The 15,730-nt window shown below is 29.4% G+C and overlaps 1 protein-coding gene across 1 annotated transcript in view; it reads left to right on the top strand.

The window, feature by feature from the left end:
• The window catches only part of Sema5c (Semaphorin 5c), a 174,711-nt gene that overhangs the window by 150,102 nt on the left and 8,879 nt on the right, over positions 1–15,730 (top strand). Inside the window, exons 7-11 of the mRNA XM_075367215.1 lie at positions 1,818–2,114; positions 8,792–8,951; positions 11,122–11,335; positions 12,878–13,058; positions 15,380–15,540. Of these exons, the coding sequence (XP_075223330.1) occupies positions 1,818–2,114; positions 8,792–8,951; positions 11,122–11,335; positions 12,878–13,058; positions 15,380–15,540 (1,013 nt within the window). The remainder of the gene's footprint in view (positions 1–1,817; positions 2,115–8,791; positions 8,952–11,121; positions 11,336–12,877; positions 13,059–15,379; positions 15,541–15,730) is intronic.

Below are 15,730 nucleotides of genomic sequence, written 5' to 3'. Positions count from 1 at the left end.
CTGACGTGTACAATAAATTGTCAAATAAATAAATAAACAATAAATAAAATAAAAGTAAGTATAACAAAAAATCAGGTAAGTACTTACTACTTTTTCCGACACTGGCAAACGCTAACATCTATTCATTTTACTTTTCTTTTCAAAATTCTGGAAACAAATGAGTAACGTTTATCCTTGGCAATCGTATTTATATTAGTGAAGAATCAAACAAGTTCATGCAAGATTGCTAGCACACATACCACAAGTCGTATTTCTTCCCTTTGCATGTCTGAACAAGCGTTGCGGACGGCGGCAGCGGCGGCGGCGGTGCTTTGCAAGTCTCGACACGTTCGTTGTACTGAATATGGAATATGCAAGTTTTTACAAGTAACAGTCGCTGAGCTTCTCAAAACATTATCTGCCTAGATTGATACGCAAAGTCAAGCCAACATTTTAGTTCTTCACTATCAAAACCAGATGAATTTTCGTGGACCCCCGCTTACGAATTGTGTACCCCCATTTTTTTGTCACGCCAACGTAGACCCCCATCGAGTCTCCCGTGGACCCCTAGGGGTCCACCTTGACCAGTTTGGGAATCATTGCTCTAAAAGAAGTTGTTCTTATACTATATTTTTTTCATGTTTTTTAATATATTAGATGAAATTCATTATTTTAGGATGAAAGTAATGTTGAATAGGCTGAACAATATCAGATTCTTTTCAGAGTAAAACCTAAGTAGTTTCTTTATAAGTGCAACAGTTGATTGTTAAAAAGGATCTGTAAGTTTTTAGTTCTTACTTTGTCATGTCTGCCATTCAATAACAAACATAGTAGATTTTAATAAAAATTCTGTTCATCATAACTTTTAATTATTTAATTAACAACATGGGATATGTTAGCCCCCATAGTATCTCTTCATCTCTATGAGTTATTGTTATAAAATCTTCATTAAAAGTATAAATAATTAAAAAAGTGTAGTGATTTGAGATTTAATAGATCCATTTAAAAACTAGAGCAAATAATTCTTCAAAATGTGAAACAATCTGGTTTTGGATTTTATAACTATTATTAGCCAGTTTTTTATTATACTTTTTGTAACAAATCTGTAAAAACTGTTCCTTTTTTAAATTCAACTTTAAAGTAGCCCCAATCAGGTGTTTAAAAATTTAAGATAATCCACAAACACAAAACCAAACAGGCTGAATTTTTATATATATATATATATATTTAATGAATCCATTATTGAGATATTTATTTTCAAACTTGACTGTATTATTACTTAACACATACCAACAGTTGTGTGTACTGTTTTGATTTTTTACATAAATGCTGCATTATCATACCATAGAAAAGTGTTTGAGAGATGTTTACATGATAGGCTTATTTTATTTTTCTGTTTATCAGAATATTTATCTATAGAACTTTTATTCATTGGCAGGCAGCTCAACCGGAATTTGAGAATTTGAAAGAATTTCTAGTTAGAATAAGAAATGTAAAATATTTTTGTTATTTAAATGGATTAAAACGCTACTAGTAAAAACACAAATTACCACCGATGTATAGCAGTGAATCAATTAATTTATTCATGTATACTTTGTTAATGTGAGTTATATCCTAGTGTTATTTATGCAAACATGGTAGTTTATTGAAAATTCTGTATAAAATGATTGTTTAATAATTGCATGATTGTTCTTAGAGAATTGTGTCTCTCTTTTTTAAAGTTTAAAATTTATGTTATTTATTTTTATTCACACAAACATCTGCTGTTTTATATTACAGTATTATGTTTTGTTTCTGTTAAAATCAAACTTTTATTCATTTTTACTTTTTGTTTACAGCAATAGTATTCCAGGTTCAGCGATATGTGCATTCAATTTAACTGCAATTCAAGCAGCATTTAATGGTCCATTTAAACATCAAGAGAATCTTGGTTCAGCTTGGGAAAAATCTAGTTCACCGCAGCATTCACGCCATTCACAGTGCCATGATACTTCTTCACATAAGTTATTTGATTCATCACGTTATCAGTTAATGGATAGTGCTGTTCAGCCTACAACTAAAGATCCGCTATATGTTAGCCATTTAGAAACTATAACTCACATTGCTGTCGATGTTCTTTCTACTAAATATCATAGGTATTGTTTTCTATATTAACTCTGTTACTAATTTATCTACAACATTTTAAATGCATTTTATTTTGCTTCACATCAAGCCATTTTGTATTGTTAAAACAGGATTATAAAAACAGAACAGAAAAAACATACTATGTGCTAACTATTTATTATGATAGATTTGTTTATTTCGATTAACTCATCAGAAAGTTACTTCTTCACAAGTTACTGTGTCTCTTTTCCATGACTTATTTTATACAAAGTTGGACTTTTAGAGTACATATCTTTAAAATTTGTTTTTCTTCTAATCCTAATGAATATAATTTAATGAAAGAGTCAGATGTGTTAAAAACATTAATTAAAGTTAAATTTTCTGTTTTTTCTGTATCCAAGTTAAAGAAGTGTTAAATAACTGTTATTGAAATTACCTACTGCTGAATGGCACTATTTAGTTCTATTATACCACAATCTAATTCCATAGATCAGAATCATTTTCAATCGTAAGCTGGAGGATATTCAAAATTGTGTATTTGTGAAATACGTTGAAATGAATGATGAAAAATCATTTAATAACTGTTCTGTTTGGTAATTTTTAAAATTACATCTAGCCATTTTAAAATTCAATTATTGAAAATGTAAACAGTGAGGTAATACATTAATAATATCGATCTAATAAAGCTATCCTAAAAAAATAAAATGTGTTCTGGCTGTAAAAAAATAACAGTAAATATCAATGGTTATAACTAAATGAATGTTTCTTTAATACGAGTTGTTTAAATGAAATAAAATAGAAAATGTTGCATGCATTATGATGTCAAATAGGAGGTAGCTAGGCATAACTGAAATGATCAAACAGCTAATAAGCATGTTATCAAGATAATATTGTAGAAGGTTGGAAAGGGCGTAAGACAAATATGAACCAATTCAGTCCTGTGCATTATGATCTTGATGAGATCTTTCCATAAATAAGTGTACGGCTACATCTGTATTACTTAATGCAGTGAGTTTATCGTTCATTACAGAAAAATTAAGTCATTTAATATTGATGTTACATGTTTATTTATGTGATCAGTCATTTATTTATGCGATTGGTCATTACTAACAAGATATAACCATAAGTTTGTTTTAAGAGACAACGGGGTCAATTATCAGAAACAAAATATCTGTTTTAGATATGTTATTTGCCATGGCTGTTTGAAATAAATAAAAATGAAGGCAGTCTAACATTTTAAATGAAATAAAAATTGCATAAAATAATGCATATTTATATGCAGTGTTATATATTTATGCATTTTCTAAGTCATGGCTACATAATATTGACAAAAATGTTAACCTCCATTTTTACTTCCTTGTACAAAGTAAAGAAAGTACTGTTATCGTAAAAAAATTTGGTTTTCAGATTTCAATGGAAATATCTATTTTGACCATCCCTGAATCCATTTTGACTAGTTTTGGTGTGACATCTGTATGTACATATGTATCTCTCCAAACTCAAGAACAATTAATCATAGGATGTCAAAATTCTGAATTTAGGCTGTTGTAACATCTAGTTACGTACCTTCCCTTTTGATTGCAATCAACTGGAACAAAAGTGTCCAAAAAAGCTCAAAATCAAAAAAATTGGATTTTTGACTTTCTTAACTGCAGTAATAAGCCCTCATTGAGAAATTTTCAAGGATACATCATAAGTGTACTTATTTTCATTGATTGCAGAGTTATAGTCAAATAAAATTTTAATTAATGAAATATTTGGATCTTACAAGGGGAAGGCACATTAGTTTGAATAAGATTTCATCTCCTTCTTTTACGTTTTTTTTTTAATTTAAATGTATTGATTTATTAATAATTATTAACCTCTGATTGTAAAAATAGTTTTACGATAAATAATAATTCAATAATACAGTAGGACCCCAGTAATTCGTCACCTTTTAATTCATCTCGTTCAATAATTCGTCACCCCTCTGGCAAATTTGTGTTTTTTATTTTAGAGGTACAATACTGATACACAAAAGTAAATTAAATTTTTAATTGCTAATAAAAAGTATTGGATCTGTTTAGGCCCACAGCATAAAGATTCACTTAATTACCACTAATGTTTTTATATAAGCCTACTTCTACAAAACATATTTATATATGTTTTGTTATATATATATATAACATATATAAATTAAAGTAATTACATGAGAAAAGAACTGATAAAATTACTTTACATAACTTTCATTCATATAAACATTTTCATTTGGGCTCTATTATCTAATTAGTGTTTACATATTTCTTACACGGTAGAGTACTTTATAAAAAATACTGTTTTATATCATTCCCTTTCCGTTTTGAAATTTATTACAGTAGTGAACTTTGCGTCATGTGAGTCAGTTGTTTGTACTATTGTTATACTTATTACTGTATACTGTACTTACAGAAGAAAAATGTCTAGCAGATGTGAATGTTATAAAAGTTTAGAATTGACAAAAAAGTTTGAGATTCTTCAATGCCTATGTAAGGATGAAAGTATCATTAAACTAACACAGAAAGTTTGGAAATCCTCGTACATCAGTAAACGATATTAAAAAAAATGCTGATAAAATAGAAATATCTTTCTTCTGTCTGTGTGTATGTGACTGAACTCCTAAATGGCTGGATATTTTGATGAAATTTTGTGTATGTGATTAAGTTGATTCGAGAATGGGTTAGATTCACAATTTGATCCGGTAGGCAGTGCTGCGATCGCGTTTTAGAAAATTTTTTTTTAATTTTTGACATATCAGTCAGACCCAGTAGTTGGTGCTGCAATCAGATTCTCAGAAATATTTTTATTTTGTTGCTTTTTCGCATATCAGTTACTTGCGTCATAGCTTATTGTTCTTATTTCATTAAAATTCTTTACGACCTCTTTGGCTACTTTTGTTACTAATAATGAGCAACTGTCACTGCTGAACAAAAGAATATATATGATCAAATCAATTTGTCAGTTACAGCACAACAAGGCGGATTCTTTTTTTTTAGATTCACCAAGTGGTACTGGCAAAACATTCCTCATCTCACTGATACTTGCACGCATTTGATCACAAAATCATATTGCGTTGACAATTGCTTCATCAGACATTGCAGCGACCTTACTTAATGGGGGGCAGACTGTGCATTCAGCACTCAAGTTTCCATTGAACATTCACACAAATCCAGACACAATGTGTAACATAAAGAAGCATTCAGGCATGGCTGAAGTTTTAAGAAAATGCAAAATTATTATCTGGGATGAATGCATTATGGCTCACAAGCATTCACCACTTGAAGCTCTCGATAGAATTCTGAAAGATCTCAATAATAATACCAGACTTTTCGGTGGTGCTCTACTGCTGCTGTGATTTCAGACAGACATTTCCGGTCATTCCACGTGCTACATATGCAGACGAAATCAACGCATGTTTAAAACAATCATACCTATGGCGAAGTGTCAGTAAATTATGTCTAACCATAAATATGCATGTTCAACTTTAAAATGATCCATTGGCATTGGCATTCTCTGAACAATTGCTCAACATGGGCTACAGAAAAATTCAATTGCATGAAAATACACAATGCATCTGACTCCCAGTCAATTTTTGCAACATGGTGGCTACCAAAGATTCTTTGATTGAAAGTGTATTTCCAAATTTACAAGCTAATTAGACTAATCGTGCGGGGCTATGTGAACAAGCTATTTTGGCCACAAAAAATATAAATGTTGACTAAATTAATTTTAATATACAACAGTCATTACCTGGCAATGAAATATCTTTCAAATCAATCGACACTGTTGTCGATCCTAAGGAAGTTGTCAACTATCCTGTTGAATTCTTGAATCACTGGATTTACCTGGAATGCTACCACATAACTTGCGATTGAAGATTGGTTCACCAATCGTTTTGCTTTGAAATTTGAATGCACCAAAGCTATGTAATGGCATGCGATTGGTCATAAAAAAATCATGGGCAATGTTCTTGAAGCTACCATTTTAAATAGCAAGTTTCAAGTTGAAGTTGTTTTTCTACCACGGATTCCAATGATCCCTTCAAACTCGCCCATTCCATTCAAGCGTTTGCAATTTCCAATTTGCTTGGCATTCTCAATGACTGTAAATAAGTCGCAAGGTCAAACAATGTAAATTTGTGGGTTAGATTTTAAAAATCCGTGCTTTTCACATGGCCAATTATATGTTGCGTGTTCAAGGGTTAGCAGACCAAAAAGTTCATTTATACTCCTCAGGGATTAACTAAAAATATTGTCCGTCAAATCCTATTAAGATAAAAAAAAAAAAAATTTATTCCTATTAATATTAAGATAATATATTTAAAGATTTATTTTTTGTACATTAAAAAAATATACCTATCATAAAAATGATTTGAGTTTTTTCTTTCTTGCTATTATTTAAGATAGTTAGTTATAAGTTTGTACACAACACATTTAAGTTTAAAGTATACAGATACACTCACACGCAATTGATCGGTCGAGTTGTGATAACTGTACGCGTGGTGGAGTCAGGTATTTTAAAATTAAATTTTTTTAATATATTTTTTCATCAAAATGGTCCAAACAATTTATAGTTTATTTGAAAAATTTTTTAATTTTTGGATTTACGTTTGTACAGGATGTCTGTTGGGTCCACTAGTTTATCAGTAAAATTGAAGTTACTGATGGTGGTATAATAACCAGAAAGAAAATGAAAACAGCAGAAAATGCTGAACTTGATGAGGCAGTGTACATTTGATTCGCACAGCGTTGTAGTCAAGGCCTACCTTTAAGTGGCTTATTAATTATTGAGGCACCTCTTCAAATTAAATGGCAATCTAGGTTTTAAAGCCAGCCAGGGTTGGCTAAATAGATCTAAAGAAAGGCATGAAATTCATCAGCTTACAATTGAGAGTGAAAAATTAAGTGCTGACAATCAGGTTGTGTCTGACTATTGTGATAAATTTAGTTCAAAAATTAAAAGTCTTAATTTAAGTCATGTGCAGGTGTGTAACTGCAATGAAACGGGATTGTCCTGGAAGGTACTTTCTAAGAAAGTATCTTCTTCTGAGAGCTCTGTGGCTGGATACAAAGTAAGGAAAGAACGCATCTCCATTCTTCTATGTTCTAACACAAGTGGTTGTCATCGACTTCCTCTAGCTGTTATTGGCAAGTCAAAATACCTGAGAGTTTTTAAACATAAATCGTGACTTAATACTGGTGAAATATTTTTCACAACGGAGTGCTTGGATGACTAAAGAAATTTTTAGCCATTAGTTTTACGATTGTTTCCTACCTGAAGTCCTGCGACATCTTAGAGAAAATAATTTATCGGAAAAGGCATTACTTGTGGTGGATAACACACTTTGCCATCCGATAGATAAACTGGAAGCACTAGATGACAATATAATTGCCATACTTCTTCCAGCAAACACAAGCTGTTTATTCCAGCCTATGGACCAAGAGGTCACAGTAAGTATGAAGGGACATTATAAAAGTTATTAATGCAAAATTCAATTTTCTGCAAAAATGAATTACAGGTAGAAGATTTTTGGAAACAGTACACCATAAAGGATGCAATATATAATATTGTTGACACTTGGCAAGACATCCTGGAAAAGATATTGAAGTTTAGCTGGAATAAACTGTGGCCTGACCTGCTACCAGAACAAGAAATTGAAGAAGAAAATGCGGAAAAAAATTTGAAATTGAAAGAAATTTATGACAGCTTTCTTGGTTTAAATGATGTTATAAATAAGGAGGTAGGAGAATGGGTAAAATTAGACAACACAGATATAGGCTATGGAATATTAAATGATGAAGAAATTGCTAATCATATTAAAAATAAAAAAAATTTAAAGGAATGTGCCAAAGATGAAGAATTTGATGATAATCCAGTGGGTAAAATGAACTGTAAAGAAGTTGTGAAGATTTGACAAAATGCATTGAATGGTATTTCAATCAAAAAGAAGCACAGGTGGCAAAGTTAATTGCTATGTGACAAATTTGTCAATTCACCTTAGAAACAGAAAGGATGTTAAAGTGCAAAGAAAAATTACAGATTTCTTTAGAAAATAAAATTAAGAGTAAATATGTAAACATAAATTTAAATAACCTTTAGGTTAAGGTTATAGGTTTTATAGATAGAAGTACATAAATAACAAAAAGTGGCCTACAATGTTCTGTAGTTACTGTGTGTTAGTCTTTGACTTATGTATTATAGTGTTGTATGTGTAGTGATTTTTTTTTTTAACAATACAGTTTGTACGTAATTTTTTAAAATACTAACGTTCAGTAGAATACTGTAGTTAAATTTCATCAGTTTGTGCAGTCTTTTTATGACACATTTAGTTATGGGAGGGGGTAATACATTAACAGTTAGGCCAGTACAGCATTAATTTTTATGTAACCCGACTTTTGTTACACTATTCGGTGATTTGTCATTTTTGTTGATTTATCACCATGTTGGTCCCAAAGGACGAATTATCGGGGTCCTACTGTAACAATAAAAAAAAAATATGAAAAAAATATCAGAAGTTATTAATGAAATTAAATTTTATGTACTTTTCATTTTAAAAAAATATGTGTAATTTAACAATTTTGTAGGGTCATACAAGGAAGTCATGTGGTGCCCACATCAGATTTAAAAAAAATATTAATTATGATGTTTCCTTAATGAAATTTTTGTGTAACTTTCTTTTTGTTTTAAATTTCAGGGCAGTTCATGTGTTGTATGTAGCAACAGTAAATGGTTTAATTAAGAAAATATCTGTTTTAACAAGAACACAAAAAACATGTGTCTTAGAAGTTTGGAAACCATATCCTACTGATATCCCTAATATGTCAATTCTTTCGCTTCAATATTTGAAAGAAACTGTAAGTAAGAAATGTGATTTTTAGTTTTTATTTTACAAATTATTTTATTTTCCCAATGTATAATTATAATGTTGTAGTTTGTGATGTACACTAATAAACTAAACAAGATAAAGTATGCTAATCTGGTCAAATTTTACTTGTTGGAATTTTTATTGGAAATATGTATGTATTTAAGTTGGCCTGGTTTTTTCACGAAGTTTATTGATGTTTTGGTAATGAAAATATTTTCAGGCACTTTTCTTATTATTGAATAAGAGAAATGGCATTTCTCTTATTCAAACCCTCATAAAGAGGTGGGGTAAAAACCCTTACTTGATTTTTTGTTTTTCTTGACTTAGGACACATTCTTGTACTAATAGATGATACCATTGCAATGTATATCATTTTGATATGATGTATTTAGGCAGTTTCATTGAGCAAGGGAGTTATACGCTTAATTTGTTTTTACTTTTGTCATAGTTTATTGTTTTGCTTGATAATTTCAGACTGAATTTTTATGAAATGTTATACATGATGCCATTTAATTTTGATTACAATTGGTCATTGGTGGAGGGGAAATACAATCACCATGGGTCTCATAACTCAAAATTTTACTCAAAGAATAGAATCATTTTTTTTTACATAATTCTTTTTATGAATACTTACATTCACTTAATTTTCCTTCTAATAATAGTAAGTTGAAGGCTTTGCATTGCCTTACTTACTTCTATATCTGTTCTTAATAAATTACCTCACCATAAAAAAATCTTCTGATCAATTTATTAAAAAAAATTACTTTATGAGCTTTAAATTAAAAGTTATTAAATTAATCTGAATTTTTTGCATCCTTCTTTGTTTTGAAGCTAAATACTTTTTCAGATATTCAGAAGTGTCACTATTTGTTACTTATTTATTATCTATGTAGAATTATATAAACATCACTGTTATCATTTCATGTAGTTACTCATATTATTATTATATAGTAATGCAAAGTATAACCACTCCTCTTTTTAATCTACTTCAAAAAAAGAAATAAATTCTTAAATCGACATATATAATTTTTTTATGTACGTTCACCAAACATGTTGTTGGATAAACAGACTGATTTCAGTCATTCTTTTTTTATCTTGTAGATGAAGTTCCATTGTTTGTCCCAGCACAAGTTTATTTTGGAAAACTAATTAGTAAAATTTATTTAACAAGAAATTTTACATTGTTTATGAATGATAATTTGAAGGTATTTTTCTTTTTTTTTTTGACATAATTTGTTTAGTAATTGATTATTATAAAGTAGTAATGTATAAAGTTGAAATTATTTTGGTATTCATAGTACTTTCATGTGAAAATCAAGAAAATTAGTTGGATAATCAGGTTAAAAAGATACATATTAAATAATAAATATCGTGCAGTAAGAAGACTGTAATAATATTACTGTGCAGTAACATTATTACTGCCGTGGTAAAATAATTAATAATAATACAACTTTATAGAGTAACATGCTTTCGCATATCAGAGTGCCTTAATTCATGATTGTCAGTAGTTTCTTTATGACTTTATTATATTACTTTTTATGTTTTTATCAAGATGCAAATTTCTCTCCTTTGTGTTTCTTGAAAACAATTTTTTTCATCTAGGAAGTATTCTTGTTCCCTAACTTCATTTTAAATGAAAGTAAAATTAAAAAATAAAAATAAATTTAAAAAAAACAAAATTGATTTTTAAACAAATCTCTAAAAGAAAAAAGAAATTCCTTATCTAGGTTTTCCCCATGGCTTTCCTCATTTATTTCTTTAAGAAATTTTTAGAACAATTACTTTTATCCTTGGATGATTATCACACCTATTTGTACTTCAAGTGATCTATTCTTTTCAGATCATTTACAAAAAACATATACAGCAAAATCTTGTTGGTGCAGCTCTATTTGTAGAACAATCTCTCTTTTGGGGTAATATTTATTAGTCCTTTAATAATTTTATATTAAACAATGTATTTCACATCTTTTATTGTAAAAGATAAATTAAATTTAAAAAAATAATTCAAATTTCCTTGCTTTGTTATTGAGTTGCAACCCAGTGAAATCTGTGTCATAGAATTTTATGTAATAAGAATGGTAGATGATTTTATTAGTAATAAAAATTAATTTTCTTGTGAACTGAATAGTTGTACTAACAAGATTCTGCTTTTTTAACAGGATTCTGTTTATGTTGGATTAGAAGATTCTTTACTACGTATACCTGCACAACATTGTAGTAGACATAAAACTTATTTAGCATGTATAAATTCCATGGATCCCTATTGTGGCTGGAATGAATTGAAAGAACAATGTTTACCTCCACCAAGTCGTGATCCTCTTGCTCAGTACTGGCATCAAAATGCAACGCAGTGTCCAATACTCACTCATCCTGGTAAGTAACTTACATTCTTACAGTTATATTTTTTTAGATTCATAACTTTCCAACTTCCTTTAGTATTTATAACTTCTGTTCTGCATTTTCTTCTAATTTTAAAAAGATATACTTAGGATTTTTCAAAAATTTATCTTTGTGCAGATTGATTAACTGTGAACTTCGCCAAAATAACTATTTTACTTCTTTTGAAATCTAGACATTTAAAAAATTAAAAGAACAATTCATTGAATAAAAAATTACATATGATTAAAATTAATAAAAAAATGACACTTACTTTGGCACTTTGCCAGACAACATTTTATTAAATATCATTTTGTCACATGTACCTTATTCTGGTGGAATGACCATGAAATGCCCCTCACTTCTCATCTAACTCTTCTGAGGTACAATTTTTAACTGTGAAAGGCTACAAATTCACTCAAATATCTGTCCAACATTTTTTAGTTTTACAAAAAAAAGGCTGTTCTGCTCTAACCATGGAGATAAAACTTCAGGAAATGTTTCAGTACAACCATCAGGAAAACCTACTTCGTTTCTTTACAAATACCCATTGTAGCAGGAATTCATCCTTGGTTGTTTTTTCTACTGTTCAATAGACTTTTGTCAATTTCCATCATCATCCCAAGTCTCTCCTGATTACTACTAGGTTTTCTAACAATGTGTTGGCATAAACTGTCTTAGGTAACAATTACGGTTGATTGTGGTACCAGCATCAATTTCAAACATGTTTATAAAAAAATACACATGATCTCAATTCCACCTATAAATACATTTAAAATCTTCAAAAAACATAATTGCCTGCTAAAGAAGTGTGTCTCTGATCAAGTACCACAAGTAAATTATACACTTATTGAATCACCATAAAATTTTATTACCGTTTGACAACTTTCTATCATCACAGTCACCACATTTCCTTATGATATAAATTACTGGGAAAACTCAGCAGAAATTTCCTCACTAAAACATACAGAAATAAATTGATGGTAATTAAACGCAACTGTAGTAATTCAATCAACTGCCATGCAAACATAATTGAAATGAAGTGTAGAAATGTGGATATAACAGCTTTTTTACTTCCTTGCTAAACGTTTAAGTTCTTAGCTATTTAATACAAATATTATCTTTTGAATGCATTATAAATAAGTAAACAACCACTAGCTATTAAATCCACTAAACAGACAAAAATTACGGATGTTATGCCAAAATGTGCTATAAAAAAATTTTTTAAATGTCTTAACTTATTTTTTGTTGATATTAGTAAAGGTTTTCAATTTTACAAAAAATTAATAGCTTTTTTTGTTATTGACTAAATTATTTTTCAAATTTAAAAAAAATTAAATTAAAATCTCCTTCATGTTGTATCAATAAACATTGTTGGATCTTCAAAAATTATGTAGTTCTGCATCAAATAGGGTGTGATGCATTATTGTTTAGAAATTTTTACTTGTGGAATTTGAAATTTTATGAATAATAGTTTTATATAATTTTTTATTTTTTGTATCTTGGCTTTAATAAATCTTATTTTTTATATATTTTCAGTGGCTGGTGGGTGGTCAGCTTGGAGCAACTGGGGTTCATGTTCTCATGTTGCTAATAATGATTCAGCTGACCAGTGTTTATGCTCGACCAGAAAATGTGATAATCCTCCACCACTTCATGGTGGAGTTCAGTGTGAGGGCATTAATATCCGTGTTACTAACTGCACTGTTCATGGATCTTGGTGTGTTTAATTTTGTTTATTTATTTATGAATTAAAAAAAAAGTTTATTTTTTATGCTTATATAACATGGGTAAAGGTGGTACCTCGTTATAATTTTCAGTGTATAATTTATTGTGGAGTAACATGTTTTTTTTAGAATTTTTATTCATGTTTATTTTACATTTATAACTTTGGAACTGATAGTTAAAATATCCCTTATCACAAGATTAGATTAATGTGTTTATAATTTTTTTAAATTTAAATTTATAAATATTAATGCCAAGTAGTCTACCAATTTAGTTCAGGTGAATCCAGACCATTTGTCCTATGGGTTTTGAAGAACTGATTCTGGTCCTCCATCAAAATTGGGGGAGGAATGTCTTCTGGGAAATTTTTATTAAAACATTGGGGGCCCTCCAGAGGGGGTTGAAGTTTTGAAAAATCTGATTGGTAGATTTTTTCTTTTTTAGATTTTTTTGTTTGATAACTTTTTTTAAGTTTGCACAGTATCTCTATATATGTTAATTTACTCAGAAAAAAATTCAGTATGAAAATAGAAAAGAATAATTTAAATATAAAAAAATGTTAATTTTTTATTAACCCCTTTTAAATTGATAGATTACTCATCCATATACTTGATATGTACCAATTTATTCAGAAAGTAACAGACTATTAATCTGCAAGAAAAAATTTTGTAATGGAAATTAAAAAAAACGTTAGAAAAATATTAACACTTAAGAAATTAATTAATCATGGCTCATTGATATTAATATAAATTAATTATATAGTAATTTCAAAATTCATCTAATATATTAATTTGTGAAAGAAATAATTATAATGCATAACATATAAATGTTCTTGATGATGGATTATATCTAAAAGCGCTCAGACATTATAATTAAAATTGTTGGAAAGTGGAAATTATTATATAATTAACTTAAGAAATTATTTATAATTTTTTTCATGTAAAATTCAAATGTATAAATATTGAAAATCAGTATTTCAGAGAAAAATTGTATAATGTTTAAATATACTGAATACTGTTAAATATACTATTACTATTACTGTTGAATATAATATTTATCTGATATTTTGTAGAAATACAATATAAATATTGTTTTGAAAAAATTATGTACGAGGGTCATTCAATAACTAAACAGACAAAAATTTTTAGTGAAGGAAACGCTTAATGCATGCAATTGAAACTTGCCTGCAAGTGTTGCAATCTTGGCAATCTTGCGAAGAGTGTTAGTCAGCTGTTCGATTAATATTTATGTAAACATAACCTCTAAAGTCTTAGTTATGATGGTGTGTTTGCTTGAAGAAAGTACTTTTGAAGAACAGCATTCTGTGATCAGATTTTTACTTTCAGAAAGTTTAAAGTTTAAAAGTGGCCACAGAAGCGTCATCGATAAGCACCGCTTCAGGCATCCAATAACAGTGTCAACCTCAACGTTAGATTCTTGTATTGATTCACTTACCCAAGAAGACCAATGACTTGCAATTGAACAAATTGCTGAAAAATATCGAATAAGTACTGGCACAACTCATTCCATCATTCAAAACAAGCTGAACTTCCACAAGACTTGTGCAAGGTGGGTTTCCAGAGGTGATGCATTTTTGGACAGGATTTTAAACTGTGATGAAACTTGGATACATCATTTTGAGCTGGAGTTCAAACATCAACGCATGCAGTGGAAATGCCCTGAATTACCTGCCCATAAGAAATTCAGAACGCAACCATCATTTGGTAAGGTCATGTTAACTATCTTTTGGAGTGCCCATTGTCTGATTTTCTGTGATTAGTTGGAGGAGCAACATGCTATCAACAGCCTATGCAGCCATGATTGAGAACAAAGTCAAGCCTGTGTTGAAATGTAAATTTCCAGGATAGCAGAGGAAAGGCTTGCAAGAAGCAAGAGCGTTGTCTTGAAGTTCTTCTTCAAGACAATGCTCAACTCATTTGTCACAACTGACGCCCAATTTTTTAAATTTTATTCTATAAATATAACCAAAATTTTGAAAATAATAAATTATGCAAAAAAAATAATAATTGGGTAAATATAATAGTTTAACCAAAATTTGATCACCATAATACTGTGCTTTGCAGGTCATATCACTACTTTACGGGTAGACCACACCACAGATACACACTGTTTTTATTTTGATACCAATAAATTTTAATTTATAAAATGTTACCATAAATATATGTATATTAGTCCATAATTAAAATTTTAAGGAAATAATTGTAACTTTCGATTGTGTTCTATGCTTTAGCATTCATTCAGGAAATTTTTGTGGTTTATCACAGTAAATAATTCATTTATTTAATTTATTTTCAGGACAAGTTGGTCAGCTTGGTCGGATTGTTCTCAGACATGTGGGGTTGCAGTGAAGACACGGCGTAGAACATGTGGTAATCCAGCTCCAGCTCATGGTGGTCGAGTTTGTGTTGGTACAGACACGCTTGAAATGTATTGTCATTCTAATCCTCCTTGTCCAGGTTAGTATAACATATTAAATTTTTATTTATTGAAAACAAGACTTATCAACTGACACATTAAAAGGTTTCTTGCTTCACAGCACCGACTTTTTTCTTTTAAAATTTCATAACATTTTTATATTTAAATTATTCTTTTTTATTTGTGTATTCAGTTTTTTCAGAGTGAAGTAACATATATAGTGTGCATACA

This window comes from Lycorma delicatula, chromosome 5 (genome assembly GCF_047948215.1).
Source record: "Lycorma delicatula isolate Av1 chromosome 5, ASM4794821v1, whole genome shotgun sequence".
NCBI lineage: Eukaryota > Metazoa > Arthropoda > Insecta > Hemiptera > Fulgoridae > Lycorma > Lycorma delicatula.
The sequence above is the reverse complement of the archived record's forward strand: the minus strand, read 5'-3'. Positions and strand labels throughout refer to the sequence as shown.